General features: G+C 42.5%; 1 protein-coding gene across 2 annotated transcripts in view; it reads right to left on the minus strand.

The window, feature by feature from the left end:
• Positions 1 to 1847: 1847 nt before the first annotated feature.
• Positions 1848 to 18076, minus strand: part of atm (ATM serine/threonine kinase) — a 28205-nt gene continuing 11976 nt past the window's right edge. For both annotated transcript variants that reach the window (XM_044118637.1, XM_044118638.1), the window contains exons 28-63: positions 17876 to 18002; positions 17590 to 17789; positions 17338 to 17512; positions 16328 to 16486; positions 16048 to 16180; positions 15873 to 15968; positions 15592 to 15763; positions 15369 to 15510; positions 15071 to 15247; positions 14769 to 14946; positions 14584 to 14689; positions 14279 to 14437; positions 14090 to 14198; positions 13881 to 13969; positions 12703 to 12805; positions 12362 to 12510; positions 12183 to 12287; positions 11987 to 12106; positions 11672 to 11906; positions 10467 to 10637; positions 10198 to 10317; positions 8894 to 9111; positions 8592 to 8799; positions 8367 to 8492; positions 7694 to 7834; positions 7260 to 7398; positions 6399 to 6481; positions 6126 to 6266; positions 4439 to 4555; positions 4195 to 4344; positions 3830 to 3995; positions 3647 to 3733; positions 3445 to 3559; positions 2706 to 2769; positions 2483 to 2625; positions 1848 to 2403 (exon numbers count right to left, since the gene is read on the minus strand). In XM_044118637.1, the coding sequence (XP_043974572.1) occupies positions 2223 to 2403; positions 2483 to 2625; positions 2706 to 2769; positions 3445 to 3559; positions 3647 to 3733; positions 3830 to 3995; positions 4195 to 4344; positions 4439 to 4555; positions 6126 to 6266; positions 6399 to 6481; positions 7260 to 7398; positions 7694 to 7834; positions 8367 to 8492; positions 8592 to 8799; positions 8894 to 9111; positions 10198 to 10317; positions 10467 to 10637; positions 11672 to 11906; positions 11987 to 12106; positions 12183 to 12287; positions 12362 to 12510; positions 12703 to 12805; positions 13881 to 13969; positions 14090 to 14198; positions 14279 to 14437; positions 14584 to 14689; positions 14769 to 14946; positions 15071 to 15247; positions 15369 to 15510; positions 15592 to 15763; positions 15873 to 15968; positions 16048 to 16180; positions 16328 to 16486; positions 17338 to 17512; positions 17590 to 17789; positions 17876 to 18002 (5104 nt within the window). In that variant the 3' untranslated portion in view covers positions 1848 to 2222. The remainder of the gene's footprint in view (positions 2404 to 2482; positions 2626 to 2705; positions 2770 to 3444; positions 3560 to 3646; positions 3734 to 3829; positions 3996 to 4194; positions 4345 to 4438; positions 4556 to 6125; positions 6267 to 6398; positions 6482 to 7259; positions 7399 to 7693; positions 7835 to 8366; positions 8493 to 8591; positions 8800 to 8893; positions 9112 to 10197; positions 10318 to 10466; positions 10638 to 11671; positions 11907 to 11986; positions 12107 to 12182; positions 12288 to 12361; positions 12511 to 12702; positions 12806 to 13880; positions 13970 to 14089; positions 14199 to 14278; positions 14438 to 14583; positions 14690 to 14768; positions 14947 to 15070; positions 15248 to 15368; positions 15511 to 15591; positions 15764 to 15872; positions 15969 to 16047; positions 16181 to 16327; positions 16487 to 17337; positions 17513 to 17589; positions 17790 to 17875; positions 18003 to 18076) is intronic.

Here is an 18076-nt window from a genome sequence, read left to right on the forward strand (position 1 = left end):
ACACCTGGTTTATTCTGTCTATTACTGTGTTCGCCCCACAGTCCATCCATCTAGGGAACCAGGGGACCGCCGCTGTCAGGCTCTGTGAGCTGGATGTGCCACACAAAGACTCAGACTGATGTGATTTTTTTCAGAAATGTTCTTTGAGGGATTTTTTTTTTTATCAATGAAGAGGACTGAATAGTTTGAGTAATGTGACATCATGGTCAGCTGAGCTCTAACTGAACATGCTTTGTAGAGTTGGCTGTATAAGTGGTTTGTTATAAGACACAGAAATGTGTTTATTTTAATCTGTAGCCATGTGTGCCGCATAATGCGGGACTTGTCCAACTGTGCCTTAAAGCAAATTACATAAGAGCATAAAAATCCTTTAAATTCCTCCCTGAACAGAAACCTATCTGTTTGTGGTTGAAAAAGCAGCCAGTAACTTGTCTGAGCGTTCTCTCTTTTACAGCATCAGGTGAGTTTATATTGATACAATCTCAGGAAATGCACCACTGATGCCTGAACACAAGGCAGCCACTGTCTGGCTTTGCTCAGGGCAAAGTTGTGCAGCAAACTCTGTCAGCTGTTTGTGATACATGTGCATCATGTTACTGGTGAGTTACTCTTGCATGGCACACGCCGGCTCCTGGTTCTGACTCTGCGGCACAGAGCATATCCTGTGATATCCTGCCGCTGGTAGGCCTTGGAGCTGTTGCACTCTGCAGAGGGGATGAGTGACACCGTAGCCTCCTTCAGGTACAGAGAACCAGAATCTGAAAGAGAAACCCCACAGGTGAGCTACTCGTCACTCCCTTTCGTCTGTGCGTGTCGCTCCTCAAAGAGGCTTTACTACAGTGGATTTATGTCCTGAACCTTGGCGCCATCTAGTGGATAGCTTTGATTATTAGAACCTCTGTCTCACCTTGGTTTGTTGTGGAGCCGAAGTATGTCAGACTTTATTGGAAGCTGCAACAGGAAGATGCTCAGTTTTAACATCTTCTGTTAATCCAGCAGTAATCTCTGGCTGGTGAAGTTTCTTCCTGTGATCACTCAACTATTATTTTTATTATTTCCAATCCACTTAACTGGCCCAGATCGCACACCAAATGTGTGAGGAATCCAGGTGAACACAATCAGATCTTCAACCAGGTGTAGAAAAAAAATGGAGTTTCTTACTCTAAAGGTAAATATGCTCTGTGGAGTTTTTAGTTGTTTTTTTTTTTTTGTGAAAAATGTTCTCAAAGTTTGCTACATCAGTGATGTTACATCTGTCAGTTGTATAACTCCACATAACAACCATTTAATTAATAGTTTTTTGTAAATTAGTAATATTCATAAGGACCCTAACTAACTAATCGGACATTATGGCCCCAATTAGTTAATTATCAAGTGAAATAATCTCATCATTCACTGTGGAAATCTAGACTCACAATCATTACAAGTCACAAAGCAATGAAGAGTAAAAATAAATTGTAGCTAGTTTCAAAAGGATCTAAAGCTTGTTAATAATTATAATTTTTGATATTCATATTCCTGCTCATTTTCAGGTCATATTGTTGTGTTCCATTCTTTTCCATGCTACAATTTTTCCAGAGCTTTTCCAGTATTTTTTGCATTTCTTAAAATTTATGGCAGATGTGGTCAAGGTTTCAAAATAGAGAGAGACAGAGAGAGGATAAATAAACAGATGGAAAGACTGACTGAGTGAGTAGAGTGAAGGATGGATGGATGGATGGATGGAGAACGCAAAGCCAATTCCAGACTTGGACACAACTTTCAAAAATCTGCAAACCAGAATTTTCTTCTAAAAAAAATACGAACAAGACAATTCTCTGAAGTAGCTCCTCTGAAGGACAAACTGATGACATCTTTCTGTTCCTTTTAATTACTCAATGCTAGAAATAAAACAACAAAAATCTAAGAAAGTAGAAAGAAGAAGGCAGAAGTGAATAAAACGTCCATTAAATAAGGAATGCATACATCATACATTCATAAAGGCTGCTCTTTGGATAGTCAATGGTATCAGTCTCTTCATCATACTTTAGTGAAAAGAAAACAACATTCACATCAAACTGGGTCAATCACAGGTACAGGCCATCATTTACAAACAAAATCAAAGGTCTTTTGCAGAACATCAGTTCTTACATTTGTAATAAAGTGCAACAATCTACAGAGACTTTTCCCCCCCAACACTAATACAGCACCGATCTGCTGACTCTTGTTGGTTCCCTCCGGGTTTAGACCCAGGCCTGCCATCCTGGAAACAGTCTGCTGAGGTTCTTGGGGTCCATGGCTTGTTGAATGAGCAGGTTGACCTGCCCTCCCACGCTGAGCACCGTTCCCTCCTCCACCCCTTTCAGCTTCTCCTGCAGCCGCAGCAGCACCCGCTCCGCCACTTTGTTGAAGCTCTGACTGTCACTGCAGGAGGACGAGAGAAGAGCTCAAAGAAAGGTAGAAAAACAGACAGCGACTCTCAAATGGAAGACCGTGTGATCACCTGGATTTGCGGTGGTTGTCGAGGTCTTCTCCTCCCATTGTGGAGCCCAGGGTGGCGTTGAGCTCCTGCTGCTCGTCGTGCTGCAGGTAAAAGGCCTTCAGAGGGTTCATGGTCCAGTCAAACAGAGGGTCATACAGCAGCACCTGTCGGCACATGAGGTAAATATTTGCTTTATATAAAAGCTTTGTGCTTTGCACCGAGAGCTGATGGAGAATCCTCGTACCTCCACAATCGTCAATAGAGCTTCCTGGGAGCTCCTCATCACCTCCATCGTCTTCTCACAACATCTGAGCACAGAATCGGGTCGGGGTCAGCGCGTGTTTTGTATTTACGGTACCTTACAAAAGCCTTCAGGTCTTTTGTATTTTTTCTACTTTGCAACCAAAAATAGAAGGACAGAAAAGTTGTTGCTTTTATGGACATAAAACTGAAAAGTGTGGACTCATGGCATGCATCTGTATGTATTTACCTTGATGCCACAAACGGAAACTAAATTGATGTGAACTGAACTGGGACTTGGGGTGTTTTACTCGATTTGAAAATCCAAATCCAAAATACTCTGATCCCCCTAAATACAAAACACCAAGACAAAAATCGACCTGGCTTAATTACACTCCAGCTTTGTGTCATTTAATGTGTGTAGGCCTCAGAGATTTGTTAGACTCCTTCCTGATACAGTATGCAGAGACAGTGGACAGCTGCTTTAACTGTGGTGTTAAATCCCTCATCCTGAGTATGAGTGTAGCGACAGGGAAATGAAAACTTCCTCGTCTTTTCACTCACAATTATGCTCCGTTTTGTACGGCATGGAAACCTCATTGAACGCATTTACGTTTGTTTTTGTAGCTTGACAAAATGAAGCAAGGTTGAAATGGCTTGAACATTTTCACATGGCGTTGTACAGCCGAGAAAAGATAATGTGAGAATGTAACAAGGAGATTCTCCCAGATGCTGATCTTTACCGCCTAAAGACGCCCTCCACTCCAGTGATCCCCATCCCGTCCACTACGTCTCTGGAGAGTCTGAACGGGACGGTCTCAGGGGTGGGGAGGATCTTCCCCTGCTCAAAGGCCACACCTTAAAACACAAAACATCAGATATGTTACAATTTATGATGCTTCACTATGAGTTTGCATAAATCGAAGGAGCGATAACTAGGAATACCTAAGTCGATGTGCACTAGTTCAGCGGTCTGTTCATCGATCAGGATATTCTGGATGTGTCTGTCGCCCAGGCCAACAATGTAGCCAACTGTAGGGGCAAAAAAATAATAATCATGAAACCCAGTTATGAGCCATTTTGCTGTTTCACTGCAGAACTCCGTCTTAACCAACATCACAACGATACCTATGGAGGATGTGGCAACACTTCGTGTGTAAGCCAGCCGCTTCTCCATCCATACCGCGGGATCCAGGAACCTTTCCATGCAGAAGTACCTGAAGACCGGTCTAAACTTCTTGCACACCTCACTGTAGGCCTCCAGCTTCTCATCGAAACCCTGCCGCTGAGCATCCTGCAGCGAGCCGAGAGATGGAGACAAACGAGCTGGAGTCTTTTTCCAACCATTTCAAACAAAACCATGATTGAATCTGCTACGCAACGGTGCACAGCTGTTCTCAAACACAAACATAAACTGAAAGAGTAACAGTGATGAAAAACAGTTGAGTCGAAGTGTTTCATGTCTTTAAGAGCAGATTTCTTAAGCACTTTACCATCATCTTCCTCCTGCAGGCCAGGTTGGTCCAGTCCTGAGGTCGGAAGCGTTTATGAGCGCCTTTACTGGGATCCACCAGGAACTCCCCGATGGGCACCGTGCCCGAGCACCACTCCAACACGCCGCTGCGCTGCGAGAACGGCACCACCTGGCACCCAAACCGGGCAATTGAGTCAACACCAAAAACGCACATTCACATAACTCTGAGAGACACATCTTCTGTTTCCCTCTCTCGATGTCACCTTGTAGCGCCTGATGTTCAGCTTCCTTTTCCGAGTGTCTGTGTTGCGCTGCAGCAGCATGGAGCACATGCTGAACACTTGCTGCATCACCGCGTCCTGCCGCAGGTCGTCCTGACCCTGTTCACAAAGAGGACTCTTATGTTACTCTGCCCTCGGCAACATGAAGCTTTTTAAACTTCATTAGGATCAATAAATCTCTGCACAGTTACATTATCGTGAGAAACTAATAGAACATAATCACTTTTACTTCATAGCTCATCCCAATAATTTACTAATATTTACTTTACATTATAAGTAAAGGTTTAAAGAAATCAATTTCCACTCCAAATATACAGCTCTGGAAAACAATTAAGAGACCACTTAAAATTTTCTCTGATTTCACTTTTTATAGGTGTATGTTTGAGTAAAATGAACATTGTTCTTTTATTCTATGAACTACTGACAAGCAAAAATGTAGCATTTATTTGCAGAAAATGAGAAATTCTGAAAATAACCAAAAAGACGCAGTGCTTTCAGACATCAAATAATGTAAAGAAAATAAGTTCATATTCATTTAGAAGCAACAATACTAAAGTTTTGACCCAGGAAGAGTTCAGGAATCAATATTCGGTGGAACAACCAGGAGGCTTTCAATGGGGTTCAATGCAAAACCCTTCATTTTTTCCAGAGTTGTATTTTTGGCCTTAGGAGAATTTTTTTTTTTTTTTATCAAGAGAATCATTTCTGTGTTGATTTGGCCAAATGTTTCAGATCATTATTGCAGTGAAAAACCAGATGAGTTTTAATTGACTTTTCTGGTGTTTCAAAGAAGTTTTTATTCCCATGAAGAGAAACAGTCTGCCTCAGCATCACAGCATCTCAGCATTACAGTGGAGACTTGGTGGCGCCCAAGAAGTCGTTCTTTGCTTTAGTTTTGGGATGTTTTTTAAGGGAGTAAAGAAAAAAATTGCTTCTACTTATTCAACCTTGTTGTTTTTCATATATTTTCCTGACATGAGCAGCTAGCTACTTTCTTGTAGTCATTTCATACTTAAATGGATTTTACTGTAAGTTTTTATGTATACGTTCCAGGAAGATTGCAACAAAGGGCCAACATTTATTTATTTATTTTTATTGATCCTGTAAGATCAATGATAATCTCGTCAACCTGAAAGTCCGACTCACTCCTTTAATTGAGCAATTGTTGCCTAAAAATAAAAAAGATTTATTTCATCTCAGTGCATAGGCAGTAAAGGGGTTTTCTTTCTTTTCATATTTTTTTCTGGTGAAGCTAGCTCTTTAGGTCAAGAAAAAAAAAAAAGCAATATCAGGATAAAACATGATCTCAGCATAACCTTTAAGTGTCTTTCAAATGTTTCTGCAAACACAAACACACTTTCACACACATGTAATCCAACACACCTTCCCCACTCTCTCTCTATGAGGGCTGTTTCCAATATGAAGGTGTGAGAGTCTGTTTGTTTATATATAAAAACCTGATTCATTATTACCTGAAACCAAACCTAATGGAAAATAACCAAAGCTTAGAGTGACCAGCTTCTCGTCAGAAAGTGTGTTTGCTTAGTTGAGAACTGGTGTGTGCCCGTGTTGGTGCAGGTCACTCTGTTGCACCAACCACAGTACCAAAAGTAAATTTTTTATCATTTGATAGATTAAAAAACACACTTATACACACACAGAAGCTTACTTTGACTAGTTGCCTCCTGCTCTTCCCGTCAGAGCCCACACAGTCGATGATCTTCGGCAGGTTGACTCCTCCGGCCAGGTGATACTGGGGCATGAAGGATCTGACAGTCACCAGGTTTTCATAGCAACCCGTCGGATCAACCTGTTCACAACCAGAACAACGGATTTTTTTTTTAATCCAGCTAACGTCGTAAAAGTTGAAGTCAAATGTTTGGTACGTCAGTGACGATTAATCAAACTTGTTTATTCAGATCAGAGTTGCAAATCTATGAACCTTTATCTCCATGGTGGGGATGATCACTTCGTCCAGGTCTTTGAGCTGCATGATGGGCTGATCGGCAGGCATGGGAATGGCCTCTGGTGTGAGAGATGGACACACACAGATAGACACACATACCTTTAAATGCACAGCAATTTAAAACGTGTGTGAGAGGGGAAACCATTAAACATTAAACAACTGCCAAATAATTTAGTAATCGATCATTCTTTCGATTATTCTGATGAATAATCTTACAGAAATTGGTACATTCTGCAGATCTTCTTTTTAGCCATTTTAAGCTTTTACATACGATATTAAAAATACATTAAAAGATTAAAATAACCCCCCAAAAATTCAGCTCTCTTTTTAACTAAGAAAATAAACATCACATTGTATGTTTTTGTAGTTTTGGCTTAACTGCTCTCAGCATGACCTGTTGAGGCCCAGTTAGCAATTAATTAATTACTAAATTAGTTGCTATTTCAATAACTGATTAATCTTTTATATTAAACACCAATAATAAAAAAAATAAAACAAAATAATATATTTATGTGGATTTGGTCCGTTTAGGCCCAGGATTTCTGAAACCCTTCAATGCTATTTTAAAATCCAGACCAGAAATAGAGATAATTAAAATGTTTCATATCTTAGTTACATGTTGGGGATGATCAATAGATTAGATTTAACAAATGAAAACCACCCATATGGAAGTGGTCAAGCACTGCAACAAAAATTAAACATGAAAAGCTCAAAGAAAAACTTAAGAAAATCCAGAGAGCAACTAACTAAGGACATTTTATTACAATAAAGTCTGGCTCAATGGAAGCAAAGCGTGACAGATGATTTAGGAGTTTTGCACAATAGATCACTACTCACTCTTCTCGGTTTTGTGCCGGCTAGCATCCATGTAAGCCAGAGTGATGTAGGCGTCGCAGAGGCGCTCCATCCCTCGGATCATCCTGCTTCGCTTCTTCCTGGTTACAGAAATGATCTTTTGAGCCACATCTGAACGCTCCTGCAAGAGTTAGAAAGACCAGGCAGATGTTTCGCAAAGAGTTTCACTGTAAATACTCATTAAAAAAAAAAAGACTTTCAGTGTTTCAAACTCAACCAGATCAGCACAGATTATGAGAATCAGACTTTTTTCAGGAAGGACAATCGTAATGACTTAACGTGAGTCAAAGGAGATTATGGTAAGATTCTTGTTTTCATCTTCTTTTTTTTAACTTTCCTTTAAAACAAACAATTCAAAATAATGAAGAAATAAACAGAAATTTCTAAAAGAAACAACTCAACAATGAAAGTCGCACCAGATCAAACTGCGACTGTTGCCGTGGTGAGCTCTTCGACCGCCGTGTCCTGCAGAAACTCTCGTCTTTGTTGGCGTTCACCAGGGCGAAGATGATGAAGAGCGTGTGGTGAGGATGTTCCAAAGACGCCTTACAGATGAGCTGAGGAGGGAAACACAGATAATTCACACCTTTATCTGTGTAATAAAAGTTAAATAGTCAAAGTTTGACAGCTCAGGAGTAACACTTTTGCATGCTTAACTGTATATGATATCATCACACTTATCAAGTAGTGTTGAAACCAGATATTTAAACTGGAAAACTAATCTAAAAAACTTTTCCTTCTACTTCAGTTGTCCACTGCTTTGTGTTAAAGGGACAACTAGATGAACCAAAATAGGAAGGAATCATGAGAAAAGAACATTATATGAGAAGAAAGGCCGAACATTTCTGCTTGCACCAGGTCTGAAGAATGGGCACAAACTCCAACAATGAAAAGTTTGTGAAAGGAAAGCCAAAATGTGTTTGCTTTTTGCTATGGCATTTAAAAAAATAAGAAATATTTTGGATAATCCTAAGTGACCAAAAACATAAAGTCTGAGCCAAAGTCAGTCATACAGAGCTTTTAAACACCTGGTTTCAACTCTATGAGTGGCGCTGACAAGCTTGAAGAAAAGACAAACTTCTGAGTTACATCATTCAGGACTTCATGGAATCCTGGGTCCTCCGAGACACCGGCAGCCATTTTGGTTCCCATGCGGGCAGCCAGTTGATACATAAGAGGCAAAAACTTGTAGGATGGGATCTGCTTCACTCCCCTCTGGAAAACAAATCAGCTGTAACAATCAGAAACATCTGAACTTGATCAGACAAACAAACAAAAAAGGCTGTGTCTGGTGGAGTGCAGATGTTAACTCACCTTCATTATGTCGTTGATCTCTTTAATGTCAGCGCTCTCCAGCCAGAGCGAAGCCAGCCTGAACACCCAGGTGTCATGCTCCTCACCTTGCTCCAGACACTGGATGTAGTTCTCCACCGCCTTGCACAGGAATCGCTGTCGGTCCGTCCGCAGATTGGACAGCGCCGTTTCATCCAGCTCCACCTCTCTTTGCACCTTTATCGTGTACCTGAGACGTCATTTCATCTGTTAAAAGACGATTCTGACCTGCCACTGTGGGGTTTTCCTCTGCACACATGAGGAAAGCGAAGGTGGGAATCAACCTGTTAGAGATGACTTTCCGCTCCCTCATCAGGTCCACTTCCTCTTTGGCCTTTTCCAGCAGGGCCTGCTTGTTTTCAAACTCGGATGAGTTCATGTACTTGTCGATGCTCTGGTACTGAGCGTCAGAGAAGCGCGCCAGAGACAAGAAAGCCTCGGTCCGCTGGCTTTGGAGCCTGGGGTCCCGTCCCCCCGAATCCCCCGCTATCACCTCCACTGCCTGAAGAGAGAACAACGAGGAAGAGAATCTGACAGACCTGAATAGTTATGGACTAAAGAAAAGGAGCCATAAAAAAGGCACTCCATTTCCTGGGATTTCTGAAAAAAAAAAAAAAAAGAAAACCAGCGGCAGGAGAACCAAATCCTAACTGTGGGAGACACACAAACATGTATATATGAATTATTCCGGTTGGTCTACATTAATCTGCCACAGCCAGGGGACATGAACCATAAACTTCCAGAAATCTAATATTTATGCCATCGCCTCCTTCTGATTTATCTGGACATAAATGAATAATTCATGTGTGTGTGGATGTGTGTGTGTGTAAGCCAGTTATTGCCTGGCTGACGGGTAATGAGTCATTCATGTCTTTCAGGGAGGCCTGCTGTTACTTCAATAAGGGCAAACGGTAACATATATTAGACTTGAGACTCATCTGGTTTCATGTTCACTTATTAGAGTAGTCTCTTTCTTTTCTCTTCATGTTTACATACAAGGAACACTGACGTTTCTGATTAGCCTAGAAAGACAAAGATCCTTAAAGAAAATACTGTAACTCTGAACTGGGGCCTGTTTACTCCATGATGAGGTCTTAGAAAAGGATTCACTCATCATGTTTGGGCAAGGAAGGAAGGAAGGAAGGAAAGAAGGAAGAAGGAAGGGAGACAGAGGGAGAGAGAGGGGAGGGGAGGGGAGGGGAGGGGAGGGAGGAAGGAAGGAAGGGAGATAGAGGGAGACAGAGGGGAGGGGAGGGGAGGGAGGGAGGGAAAGAGGGAGGAAGGAAGGAAGGAAGGAAGGAAGGAAGGAAGGAAGGAAGGAAGGAAGGAAGGAAGGAAGGAAGGAAGGAAGGAAGGAAGGAAGGAAGGAAGGGAATATTCTTTTCCTTTGGTCTGCTGATCACCAGACAGAGAAAATAGATGATTATTAGTAAATCATCTATTTTGGTTTCTGGTGTCTCACTAGTTTTACACATATTCATTTTTCATGAACTACGGATAGAAAAAGGAGCAACATTTGAATGCTGCAGTCTAACAATAATTCCTGATCTCTAAAACGTTTAAGAAGAAACGCTCAGCGGCCCCTTACCCTCTCCAGGTACTTTTCCAGGATAACTCCAGGACTTTCCAGGCAGCTCTCAGCCAGCCAGTTCCCACAAAGCCTGAGGCACTCGGTGTAGAGCGGAGCCAGAGCTGGATTAAAATCAACCTGCTCGACATTCAACACAACAATATTTAATTCACTCATGTTGGATCTTCCTTCACACAGAACTAAACAAAACTTATCTGCAGGTAATTTTTCATAATTCATCCGTGCAAAGCTGTAGTAGTACATCTTTATCAGGCTGTGTGTTTGACCTTTTCCTCTAGACTGTGTATCATCTGCCTCAGCAGGCCCAGAGCCAGACCCTGCTCTCCCTTCGCCCAGAACACCTGGGCCTCCTCCAGCTGCCATGACAGAACAGGTGAGGACGCCCAGCTCCCTCCGTCGGCGTGCTGCTTCATCTGACAGACCGCACGCTCCGCAAGCTTGACAGAGGAGACAACGCTACCATTAGGAAACGTGACGTAAATGTTCAAACAGACGGAGAAACCTCAACTTGCCTTAAATCTGCTAGCATATGAAGCCTTGGTAAAGAAACGTTTAAAACTTTAGCGCATTGAAGGATTTTGAGCCCATTTTCTATTCCAGCTGAAACAGAAAGCATCCTCACAGCATAATTCTGCCACCACCATGTTTCACAAAGGAAGTGGTGTGCCAAGCTGCAAAATGGACTTTCTTTTGTCAATAGCTTTCTTTCTACAAAAATTTGTAATGGGATAAAGAATTGGCACATTCTGCAGAGTTTTCAATTAATCACATTTTTTTATAGAATGCTAGAAATACAGTTGAGAAATGCTAATGAAAAACACATAACTAAATTCTTTCTTTAAATAGGAAAAATAAACATTTTATTACCTAAAATCCAATGACAAAGCATTTAGTGGACGTTTGGAGCAAAGGATGCATCTGCAGCTAAGAAATTACTTTTAATATCAGTGAGTGAAAAGCTCAGGTCTTTGTGCTCAACTTAACACAAATACAGTTCAGGGCTGATCTGAACTGAATTATGAATTAAATGACTGATAATTTGTTTAGCCAAAGGTCATTTTTTAAGCAGAATTTGAAGCAGGTGAAGCTAAAACTGTCATTTGAGGAGTTCTGGGTAAAAATATATCTACAAACAAAGAAGGTCTTTCACCTTAAATGCTAAATTAATTCATTTTTTGGACAAGTTTGGCTTAATTACTGCTTTGAGTTAGTTGTTTTTTTTTAAGAGTCTGTTTTCTCCAGTTAATGATTAATCAATTACTCTATTAGTTTACGATTATTTTAATAATAAATAATCTGATTCATTGTTTCAGCCCAGACAGTTTTCCATTAGTATGAAACGAACGAAAAACTGTTTTGACGCTTGATCACCTAGAACGTCAATGAAATGTACCAAAATTAATTGATTGCAATGTAAAAAGGTTTTCTGAATACTTTCACCAGGCAGTGCAGTGATGCATGCGGAGGCTACCTGTGTGTTCCCGGCTTTGCGGGCCAAGCGGCAGAGCTCCATAAGGTGGTCGGTGAGCACAGAGCTGAGGTGACGGTTGTTTTCTGGCTCTTCCATTCTGGATAACAGGGTGAGCTGAGCTACGGAGCGCAAAGCCAGGATAGGCTCCACCACGGTGAAGTCACTGTCCACCAGCAGCTGGGAGTGCTGCCGCCACTGGCTGCAGACGTCCCTCAGAGTCGCATCACAGAGGGATCTGAAATGCACAAAACAGCTTAGGAACATTAATCTGACTCAGCTCTGTTTCACTGCAGACGATGATGACGGTGAAATCACCTGGCGAAAAGCTGCTTGACGCTCTCCAGCTCTCTGATGCTCTGCAGGTTCTTCAGGGCCGGATACAGGGAAGACACGGCCTCCAAGGTGCCTCTGCAGAGCTCCTCCACCTCCGCCGCCCTTCACACGTGGACATAGTTGAATAAATAAATAATAAATTGGGCCAAACTTCGACGCTTCAGGTGTCCAACCCCACCTGGCACGTTTCAGCGTGTCATCAAATATGGAGAACTCTCTGTCCCTCAGTGCTTGCAGAGAACAAAACACAGACTCGTGGAAGCCGGGGTTGGATTTGTCACTTCTGAGGAAGAAAATAAAGCTGTAGGTGAAAGATGCAGCAGATGAGACATTTTTTTGGTCATACATCATCCTCACCTCTCTGACAGCTCGCAGTCCCACTGCGTGTTCCTCCAGGCCGCCTGAAAGCGGCGCTCTCGCAGCTCAGCCCCCCACTCCACGCCTTCGCTCTCCAAACCCCTCATGTAGGTGGCGAGGATGCTGCTCAGCCCAAAGTTCTGCATGCCCTGTTCAAAGAAGGACGGTGAAAAATCCTCAGAACAATATATTCAAAGACAAATTTTCCACCCTAGTATGACACATTATTTTCATTTAGATCAAACTGAAAGAAATAATCTTATCATAGCTCGTTCTCTGGTTTCCTAGCATTTCAATATCATAACAGATCACATCAATTAATGCAGATTCAACCATTTTACCTCCACAATTCCTACAAGTCGGGTAACTTCAGGGAGAGAAGAGTGAAGATCATATGAGGCCAGGGCCTTCCCCCACATGGCTTCGTGTTCGTATGTGCGTATCCTGCACCAAAAGTGCAACAAAGCAGAAACTGTAGTCTGCACAGCAATGTCTGCATGCCAGTGGGAAGATACATCGCTTTGCAAAAGTATTCATACTCCCAGAACTTTACCATATTTTGTCATAGTGTAGTTACAAACTTCAGTGCAGTAAATACTTTCATTTTTATGAGTAGGAAAATGACACAACTCAACGTGTTTACAGTAAAATTCTCAAAAGTGTGGCATGCATTTGCATTCAGTCCTCCTTGAGTTTCGTTCTTTGTTGCTAAATGTTTCGATGTCAGTCAGAGTGGATGAGGGACAGTCTGCAATAGGGCTGCACGACATTGGAAAAAAATGACATTTAAATGTTTGCTATCCCTATGACGTATATTACAATATGAAACAAATGCAAGAATCTTTGACAGATGACTTGAATAGCACATCGGGTTTCAGTGCTTCTGTCATCTTGCGACAAATTAACCTGCACTGATCTCACCTCTTTTTGTGGATCTTACAAGTACAATTTTTGTCTGTAATTGAGAAATATTCCTGTTGTCAGGGTTGCAGATTACTGGAAAATCTTCAATCTTATATTGCGCAAACCCCGCTTGTAAACATATTTTTAATGGGATTCCAGTTTTGGTTCAATTTCCTGCTGGAAGATGCTCTGCTCTCAAGTCTTCAGTGGCCTCTGACATGTTTTCTTCCAGGATCGGCCTGAGTTTAACTTCGTCCACCCATCAACTCTAACCACCTTCTCTGTTTCTGGAGAAGAAAAGTATCCCTACAGCATGACGCTGCCACCACCAGCATCGTTTGAATGAGCAAATGTGAATGTAAAGTGTTACGTTCCACCAGTTTGCCGTGTCCCTTAGGTAGTTCATAGCAAACTGCAAATAGCATTTCTTGCTAGTGTTCCAGAAATGTCATTTGTGGAGTGAATAACTAAAACCTAGAGTTACACACTTTATGTTTGTCTATCACATAAAGCCTCAATAAAACAGACTGTATCTGTGGTACTTAGGTGGCAAAATGTGAAAAACATCTAGTGGGTATGAATACTTTACAAAACACTGCAGTGGAGAGAAACCTACCTGGTGAGTGGACTTGTCATCGTTTCTCCTCCACAGCCATAAAGACTGTCAGGTTCCCCAATACTCCGATAGACCTCAATCAACAGCTCCTACAAACACACCAAATAGTTCAAATTATTTGAGTTTAAGGATGTACAAAGTCAAATGAGATAAAAAAAAATGATACAGATATAATTGTTATTAACAGGACTCTGACATGCAGAGCAGACCTGGAGGCTGATGTTGGTGTCTTCCATGCTCTTCTCCGTCAGACCGGAGATGGTGAAGTTCTGGCTGTTCTCCTCGAAGTTGATCTTGCGTGTGGCTTTGGACTTGGTTCTGCACATTTGTTCAAGACGGACAAAATGAATAAATTGTTAAATTAACTGCACTGTAAAAACAAAGGTCGTCTTGGAAACCTGCAGTTCTCCTCCATGTTGGCTCGGATCTTGTCCACGTAGATCTCAGCGTAAAGCAGAGCGGTGAAGTGAGCCGAGCAGGACTGAGCGGCCAGGGCCACCTCCAGGTAGTTCAGCTCCAGCCAGAAGTTGGAGTCGCACACAGTGCCACAGGAGTTACTGCAAGAAGGCCAGCATTTATATTTTTGTCAACGTTGCAAAAAATATGAAGAATCTCTTCTTTTGAAGGTGCTATGAGTTATTATTCTATGTCTAAATTAACAGGAGGAACCTGAAGAATAGATGGATATTAAATAATAACAAACCTGTCATCTTGCACTTGTCTCTGTTGGTGTCTCAAATAGTCAACAACAGCCAGCATGGTTCGAAGGGAGGTTTTATCATACAAACCCTGGCTTGCGGAGTCACACTCTGTGAGAAAGTATAAACACGTCATCACACAACATTGAACAAGACACATTGTGCTGGTCTGTAACGGACTCAAACTCACCGGAGTCGGAGTTGAGAGGTGTTGCGGATCGACTGGCGGCCTGAGCGCTCCTGGAACAGAAGCTGAAGAAGTCCTGGATGTGTGACGAGAGCAGCTCCCTCCAGGAGCCGTCAGGGTCGTCCAGAAGGATGGAGTGGATGATCAGGGGCAGCAACCTTTGGCAGCAGTCCACCATCACCTGGAGATGGATTTCAAAACTTTAATGTCATGGAGAACTTGTGACTAAATGACACTGAAAAACCTAAAGCTCTAGTTTAAGAGGCAGTTCCTGTGTAAACAATGCAGAAACCTGATGAGCTCACCAGACACAGAGGTCGTGACAGCAGCAGTGCCTCGCTTCTCACCCCTCCGCTGTCCAGCAGTGCTGTGCACAGAGCCTTCAGCCAGGCCTGGTGGGACCCCACCTGCGGGGTCCAAAACTCCTGGCTCTCCAGCTTCCTCTTGGCCTCCGAACTCTCCTCAGCAGTCACAGCAGCCACCTGATAAAGATGCCAACATAAAGTCAAACACGCACAAAAAAAATGTCAGATACACTGTAAAGTTCATAACGTCGTTCACAGAGAGGGAAACTCAAAGAGCTCATAGGACAACGAAATTCACCTTGTTTTTGGCTGTTCTAAATGGATTGAGGTAAGCCAGCATGGGGTCCTGGTTGTCTTTATGTCGGTCCCAGAAGTCGACGCCAGACTGAGTGGCCAGGATGTTCTTCACACACTGAGCTGCAGCTCGTCTCACCTCAATGCTGACAGATAGGAGTGAACACCATCATTACCCAGAAATATTGGGACACAAACCGATCACAGAGCCGGAGCATTTATCGTACCGCTGCTGTGTGAGAGCATCGTTCATGCAGTTCAGGATGATGTAAAGATGCTGTAAATCGTTGGAGACGAAGAGAGATGCGGCTCTCTCGTAGAGGGGGTCTCTACCGTGAAGGAGGGCGATGGTGGAGAAGTCAACTGGACCCAGTTCGCCAAGACAGGAGCCAGCAGCCTCTGCAGCAAAGGTTAAAAGTACGACCCCTCGAGAATATAAGAAACTGGGAAATCACGACTGGGGGAAAAAATTTTTTTTTTTTTAAATCACCCGATTTTATTTTACTACCCAGAATGTCGATTCCTCCAGGGTGACTGGCAGCCAGTTTGCAGAGCTGCAGCAGACTGAGCACCAGCTTCACCAGTACACTGTCAGTGGGGTCAGCTGCATCCAGAGAAAGGCAATATTTATAAAGACAAGCACCAGATTTTTTTAAAGCAAATGCTGTTTTGCAGCATCACACCATGGCACTCTTTGAGCAGCTCTCGGATCTGATCTTTGTTGCGATGCAGCTGCCGAGTCAGCTCCTTTAGCCCCTCCAGTCTGGTCAGAGGTAAAGAGTCACATGAAGATGCCGATAGGAAATGAGTTATTTCCTGTAAAAGGATAAAGGAAAAATAATGCCCAGGAACTTTATCAAATTTTCTTGCATTGCAACCACAAACTTAAATCTGTTTTCCTTGCCCTAAATGTTTGCGGTTTATATCAATAGAAAATCACATTGTAATGTCGGACATATGTACCTGTCTCAGTGTGAATCTGCCGCTGTTATATTTGAGTTTGTGCTGCACTGAGCGCAGCTCTCTGAACTCTGGGATGTCAGGAAACGGCTCCAATCTGCTGATGGCTCCTTTTAGTTTCTGCTGACTCTCTATTACCAGAAACTGCAGCAGACTAAGCACCTTGGGGACAAAACAATTCAGAATTATTAAGTACACAAACTAAAAGGAGGCGACAGATAATCCTACCACAGGAATGAGCATTTGATTTGGCACATCCTGATTTAATAAACAGGTTTAAACTGCAGCATTGGGAAACAAATGCTCCTATTAATCTGTGTATTTTATGCATTGTAATACTTTTTCAGTACTATTTTCTAATATATACAATAACCCAGGCATGTTGAAAACATACCCATAGACGCCACCCGATTTTATTTTACCCAGAATGTCGAAACTGAGAGATTTACAAAAGTAAAGATTGAGTAACACTGGGTCACAAAAAATATCTTTGGAAGTTGTCTATACTTTTGAAACTGAATTAGGACTGAATCCAAAAATGGCATCCATTTCAAGTCAGGTTTTTATTCTAATTTGAATCTGATCTTCTGACTAAATTGACGACATTTTTGTGACATTTTCAGTTCATTTGCGTTAATGTCTCTCATCCAAATGATACAAACTTGGATTTCTGTAAACTGAATAATAAATAATAATAGGGATACGTGCATGTAAATTGAACTTTACATCTTCATTGTGCAAAATTCAGGGCATGAACTTCCATTTCTTTGTACGCCTCGTATGCTCAGCAGCAGGGATATCTCTCTTCAGCGCCCAACAGTAATCAGCCATCATAACTGCATCCCAGCATCCCAAACTAATAAGTACAGTAGTTTAGTTCAGAAAGTTGACCTGATTGAGCAAGACCAATGTCATTTTTGATTTCAGCACATCAGAATTACCCTAAAACAGTTGAAAAACCCCAGACAGTTTTTTTTGGCTCTGGATCAGCACCAGAGTAATGTGTGACCCACCTGCTGAGAAACGAACGGCTGACTGGTGACCTGAGCAGTGAGAGTCCCCACAATGACCTGCAGGTGGCAGTCAAGAGCGTCATCGCAGAACTGCAGTGCCGCCTGACACACAGAGCCGAGCAGGTCGCAGCACAGAGACAGGCTCCTGTTGGACACCTCGTCACAGTGAAGCGGTCTGTGGTTCGGGAGGAACAGAAAGCTGTTCACTTTCTCGACTTTAGAAAAAACAGATGAGCGTTGATGTTCACTAACCTGCTGTTGATGTGGTGAATGAGAGAGTAGATGATGTCTCTGAGGACGAAGGCCCAGGCTCCTCCCAGACCATCCTTCACCTCCCTGAGCAGCAGGCTGACAAACAAATGGTACATGAGGAGGATGCGGTGGCGCTCGTAGCTGTTGCTCGTCTCTGCTGCTTTTTCACACACTGCCAGCAAGATCTTCTGGATGGAAATCTGCCGGCAGCAGACAGGAGAAAGAATTAACCTTCTTTACTATTAACAGCTAAATTTTACTGACATGGTAAATGAGGCGTCTGTACCGGGGTTTTAGACAGAATGGCCACCAGAGACTTGTGGCTGGCACTGTGGCATTTGCTGAGGTAGTCCAGAGTGGCTTTGATGACGTACGAGCTGAAGTGAGGTGGATTTGGTACGGGATCCAGCTCTCTGTGGGGCAAAAAAACTAATCTCCTTCAGGTGCCACTCCAATGCACAACAGAATGAGACACAGATGAAATGAA

Source organism: Gambusia affinis, linkage group LG06 (genome assembly GCF_019740435.1).
Source record: "Gambusia affinis linkage group LG06, SWU_Gaff_1.0, whole genome shotgun sequence".
Taxonomy (NCBI): domain Eukaryota; kingdom Metazoa; phylum Chordata; class Actinopteri; order Cyprinodontiformes; family Poeciliidae; genus Gambusia; species Gambusia affinis.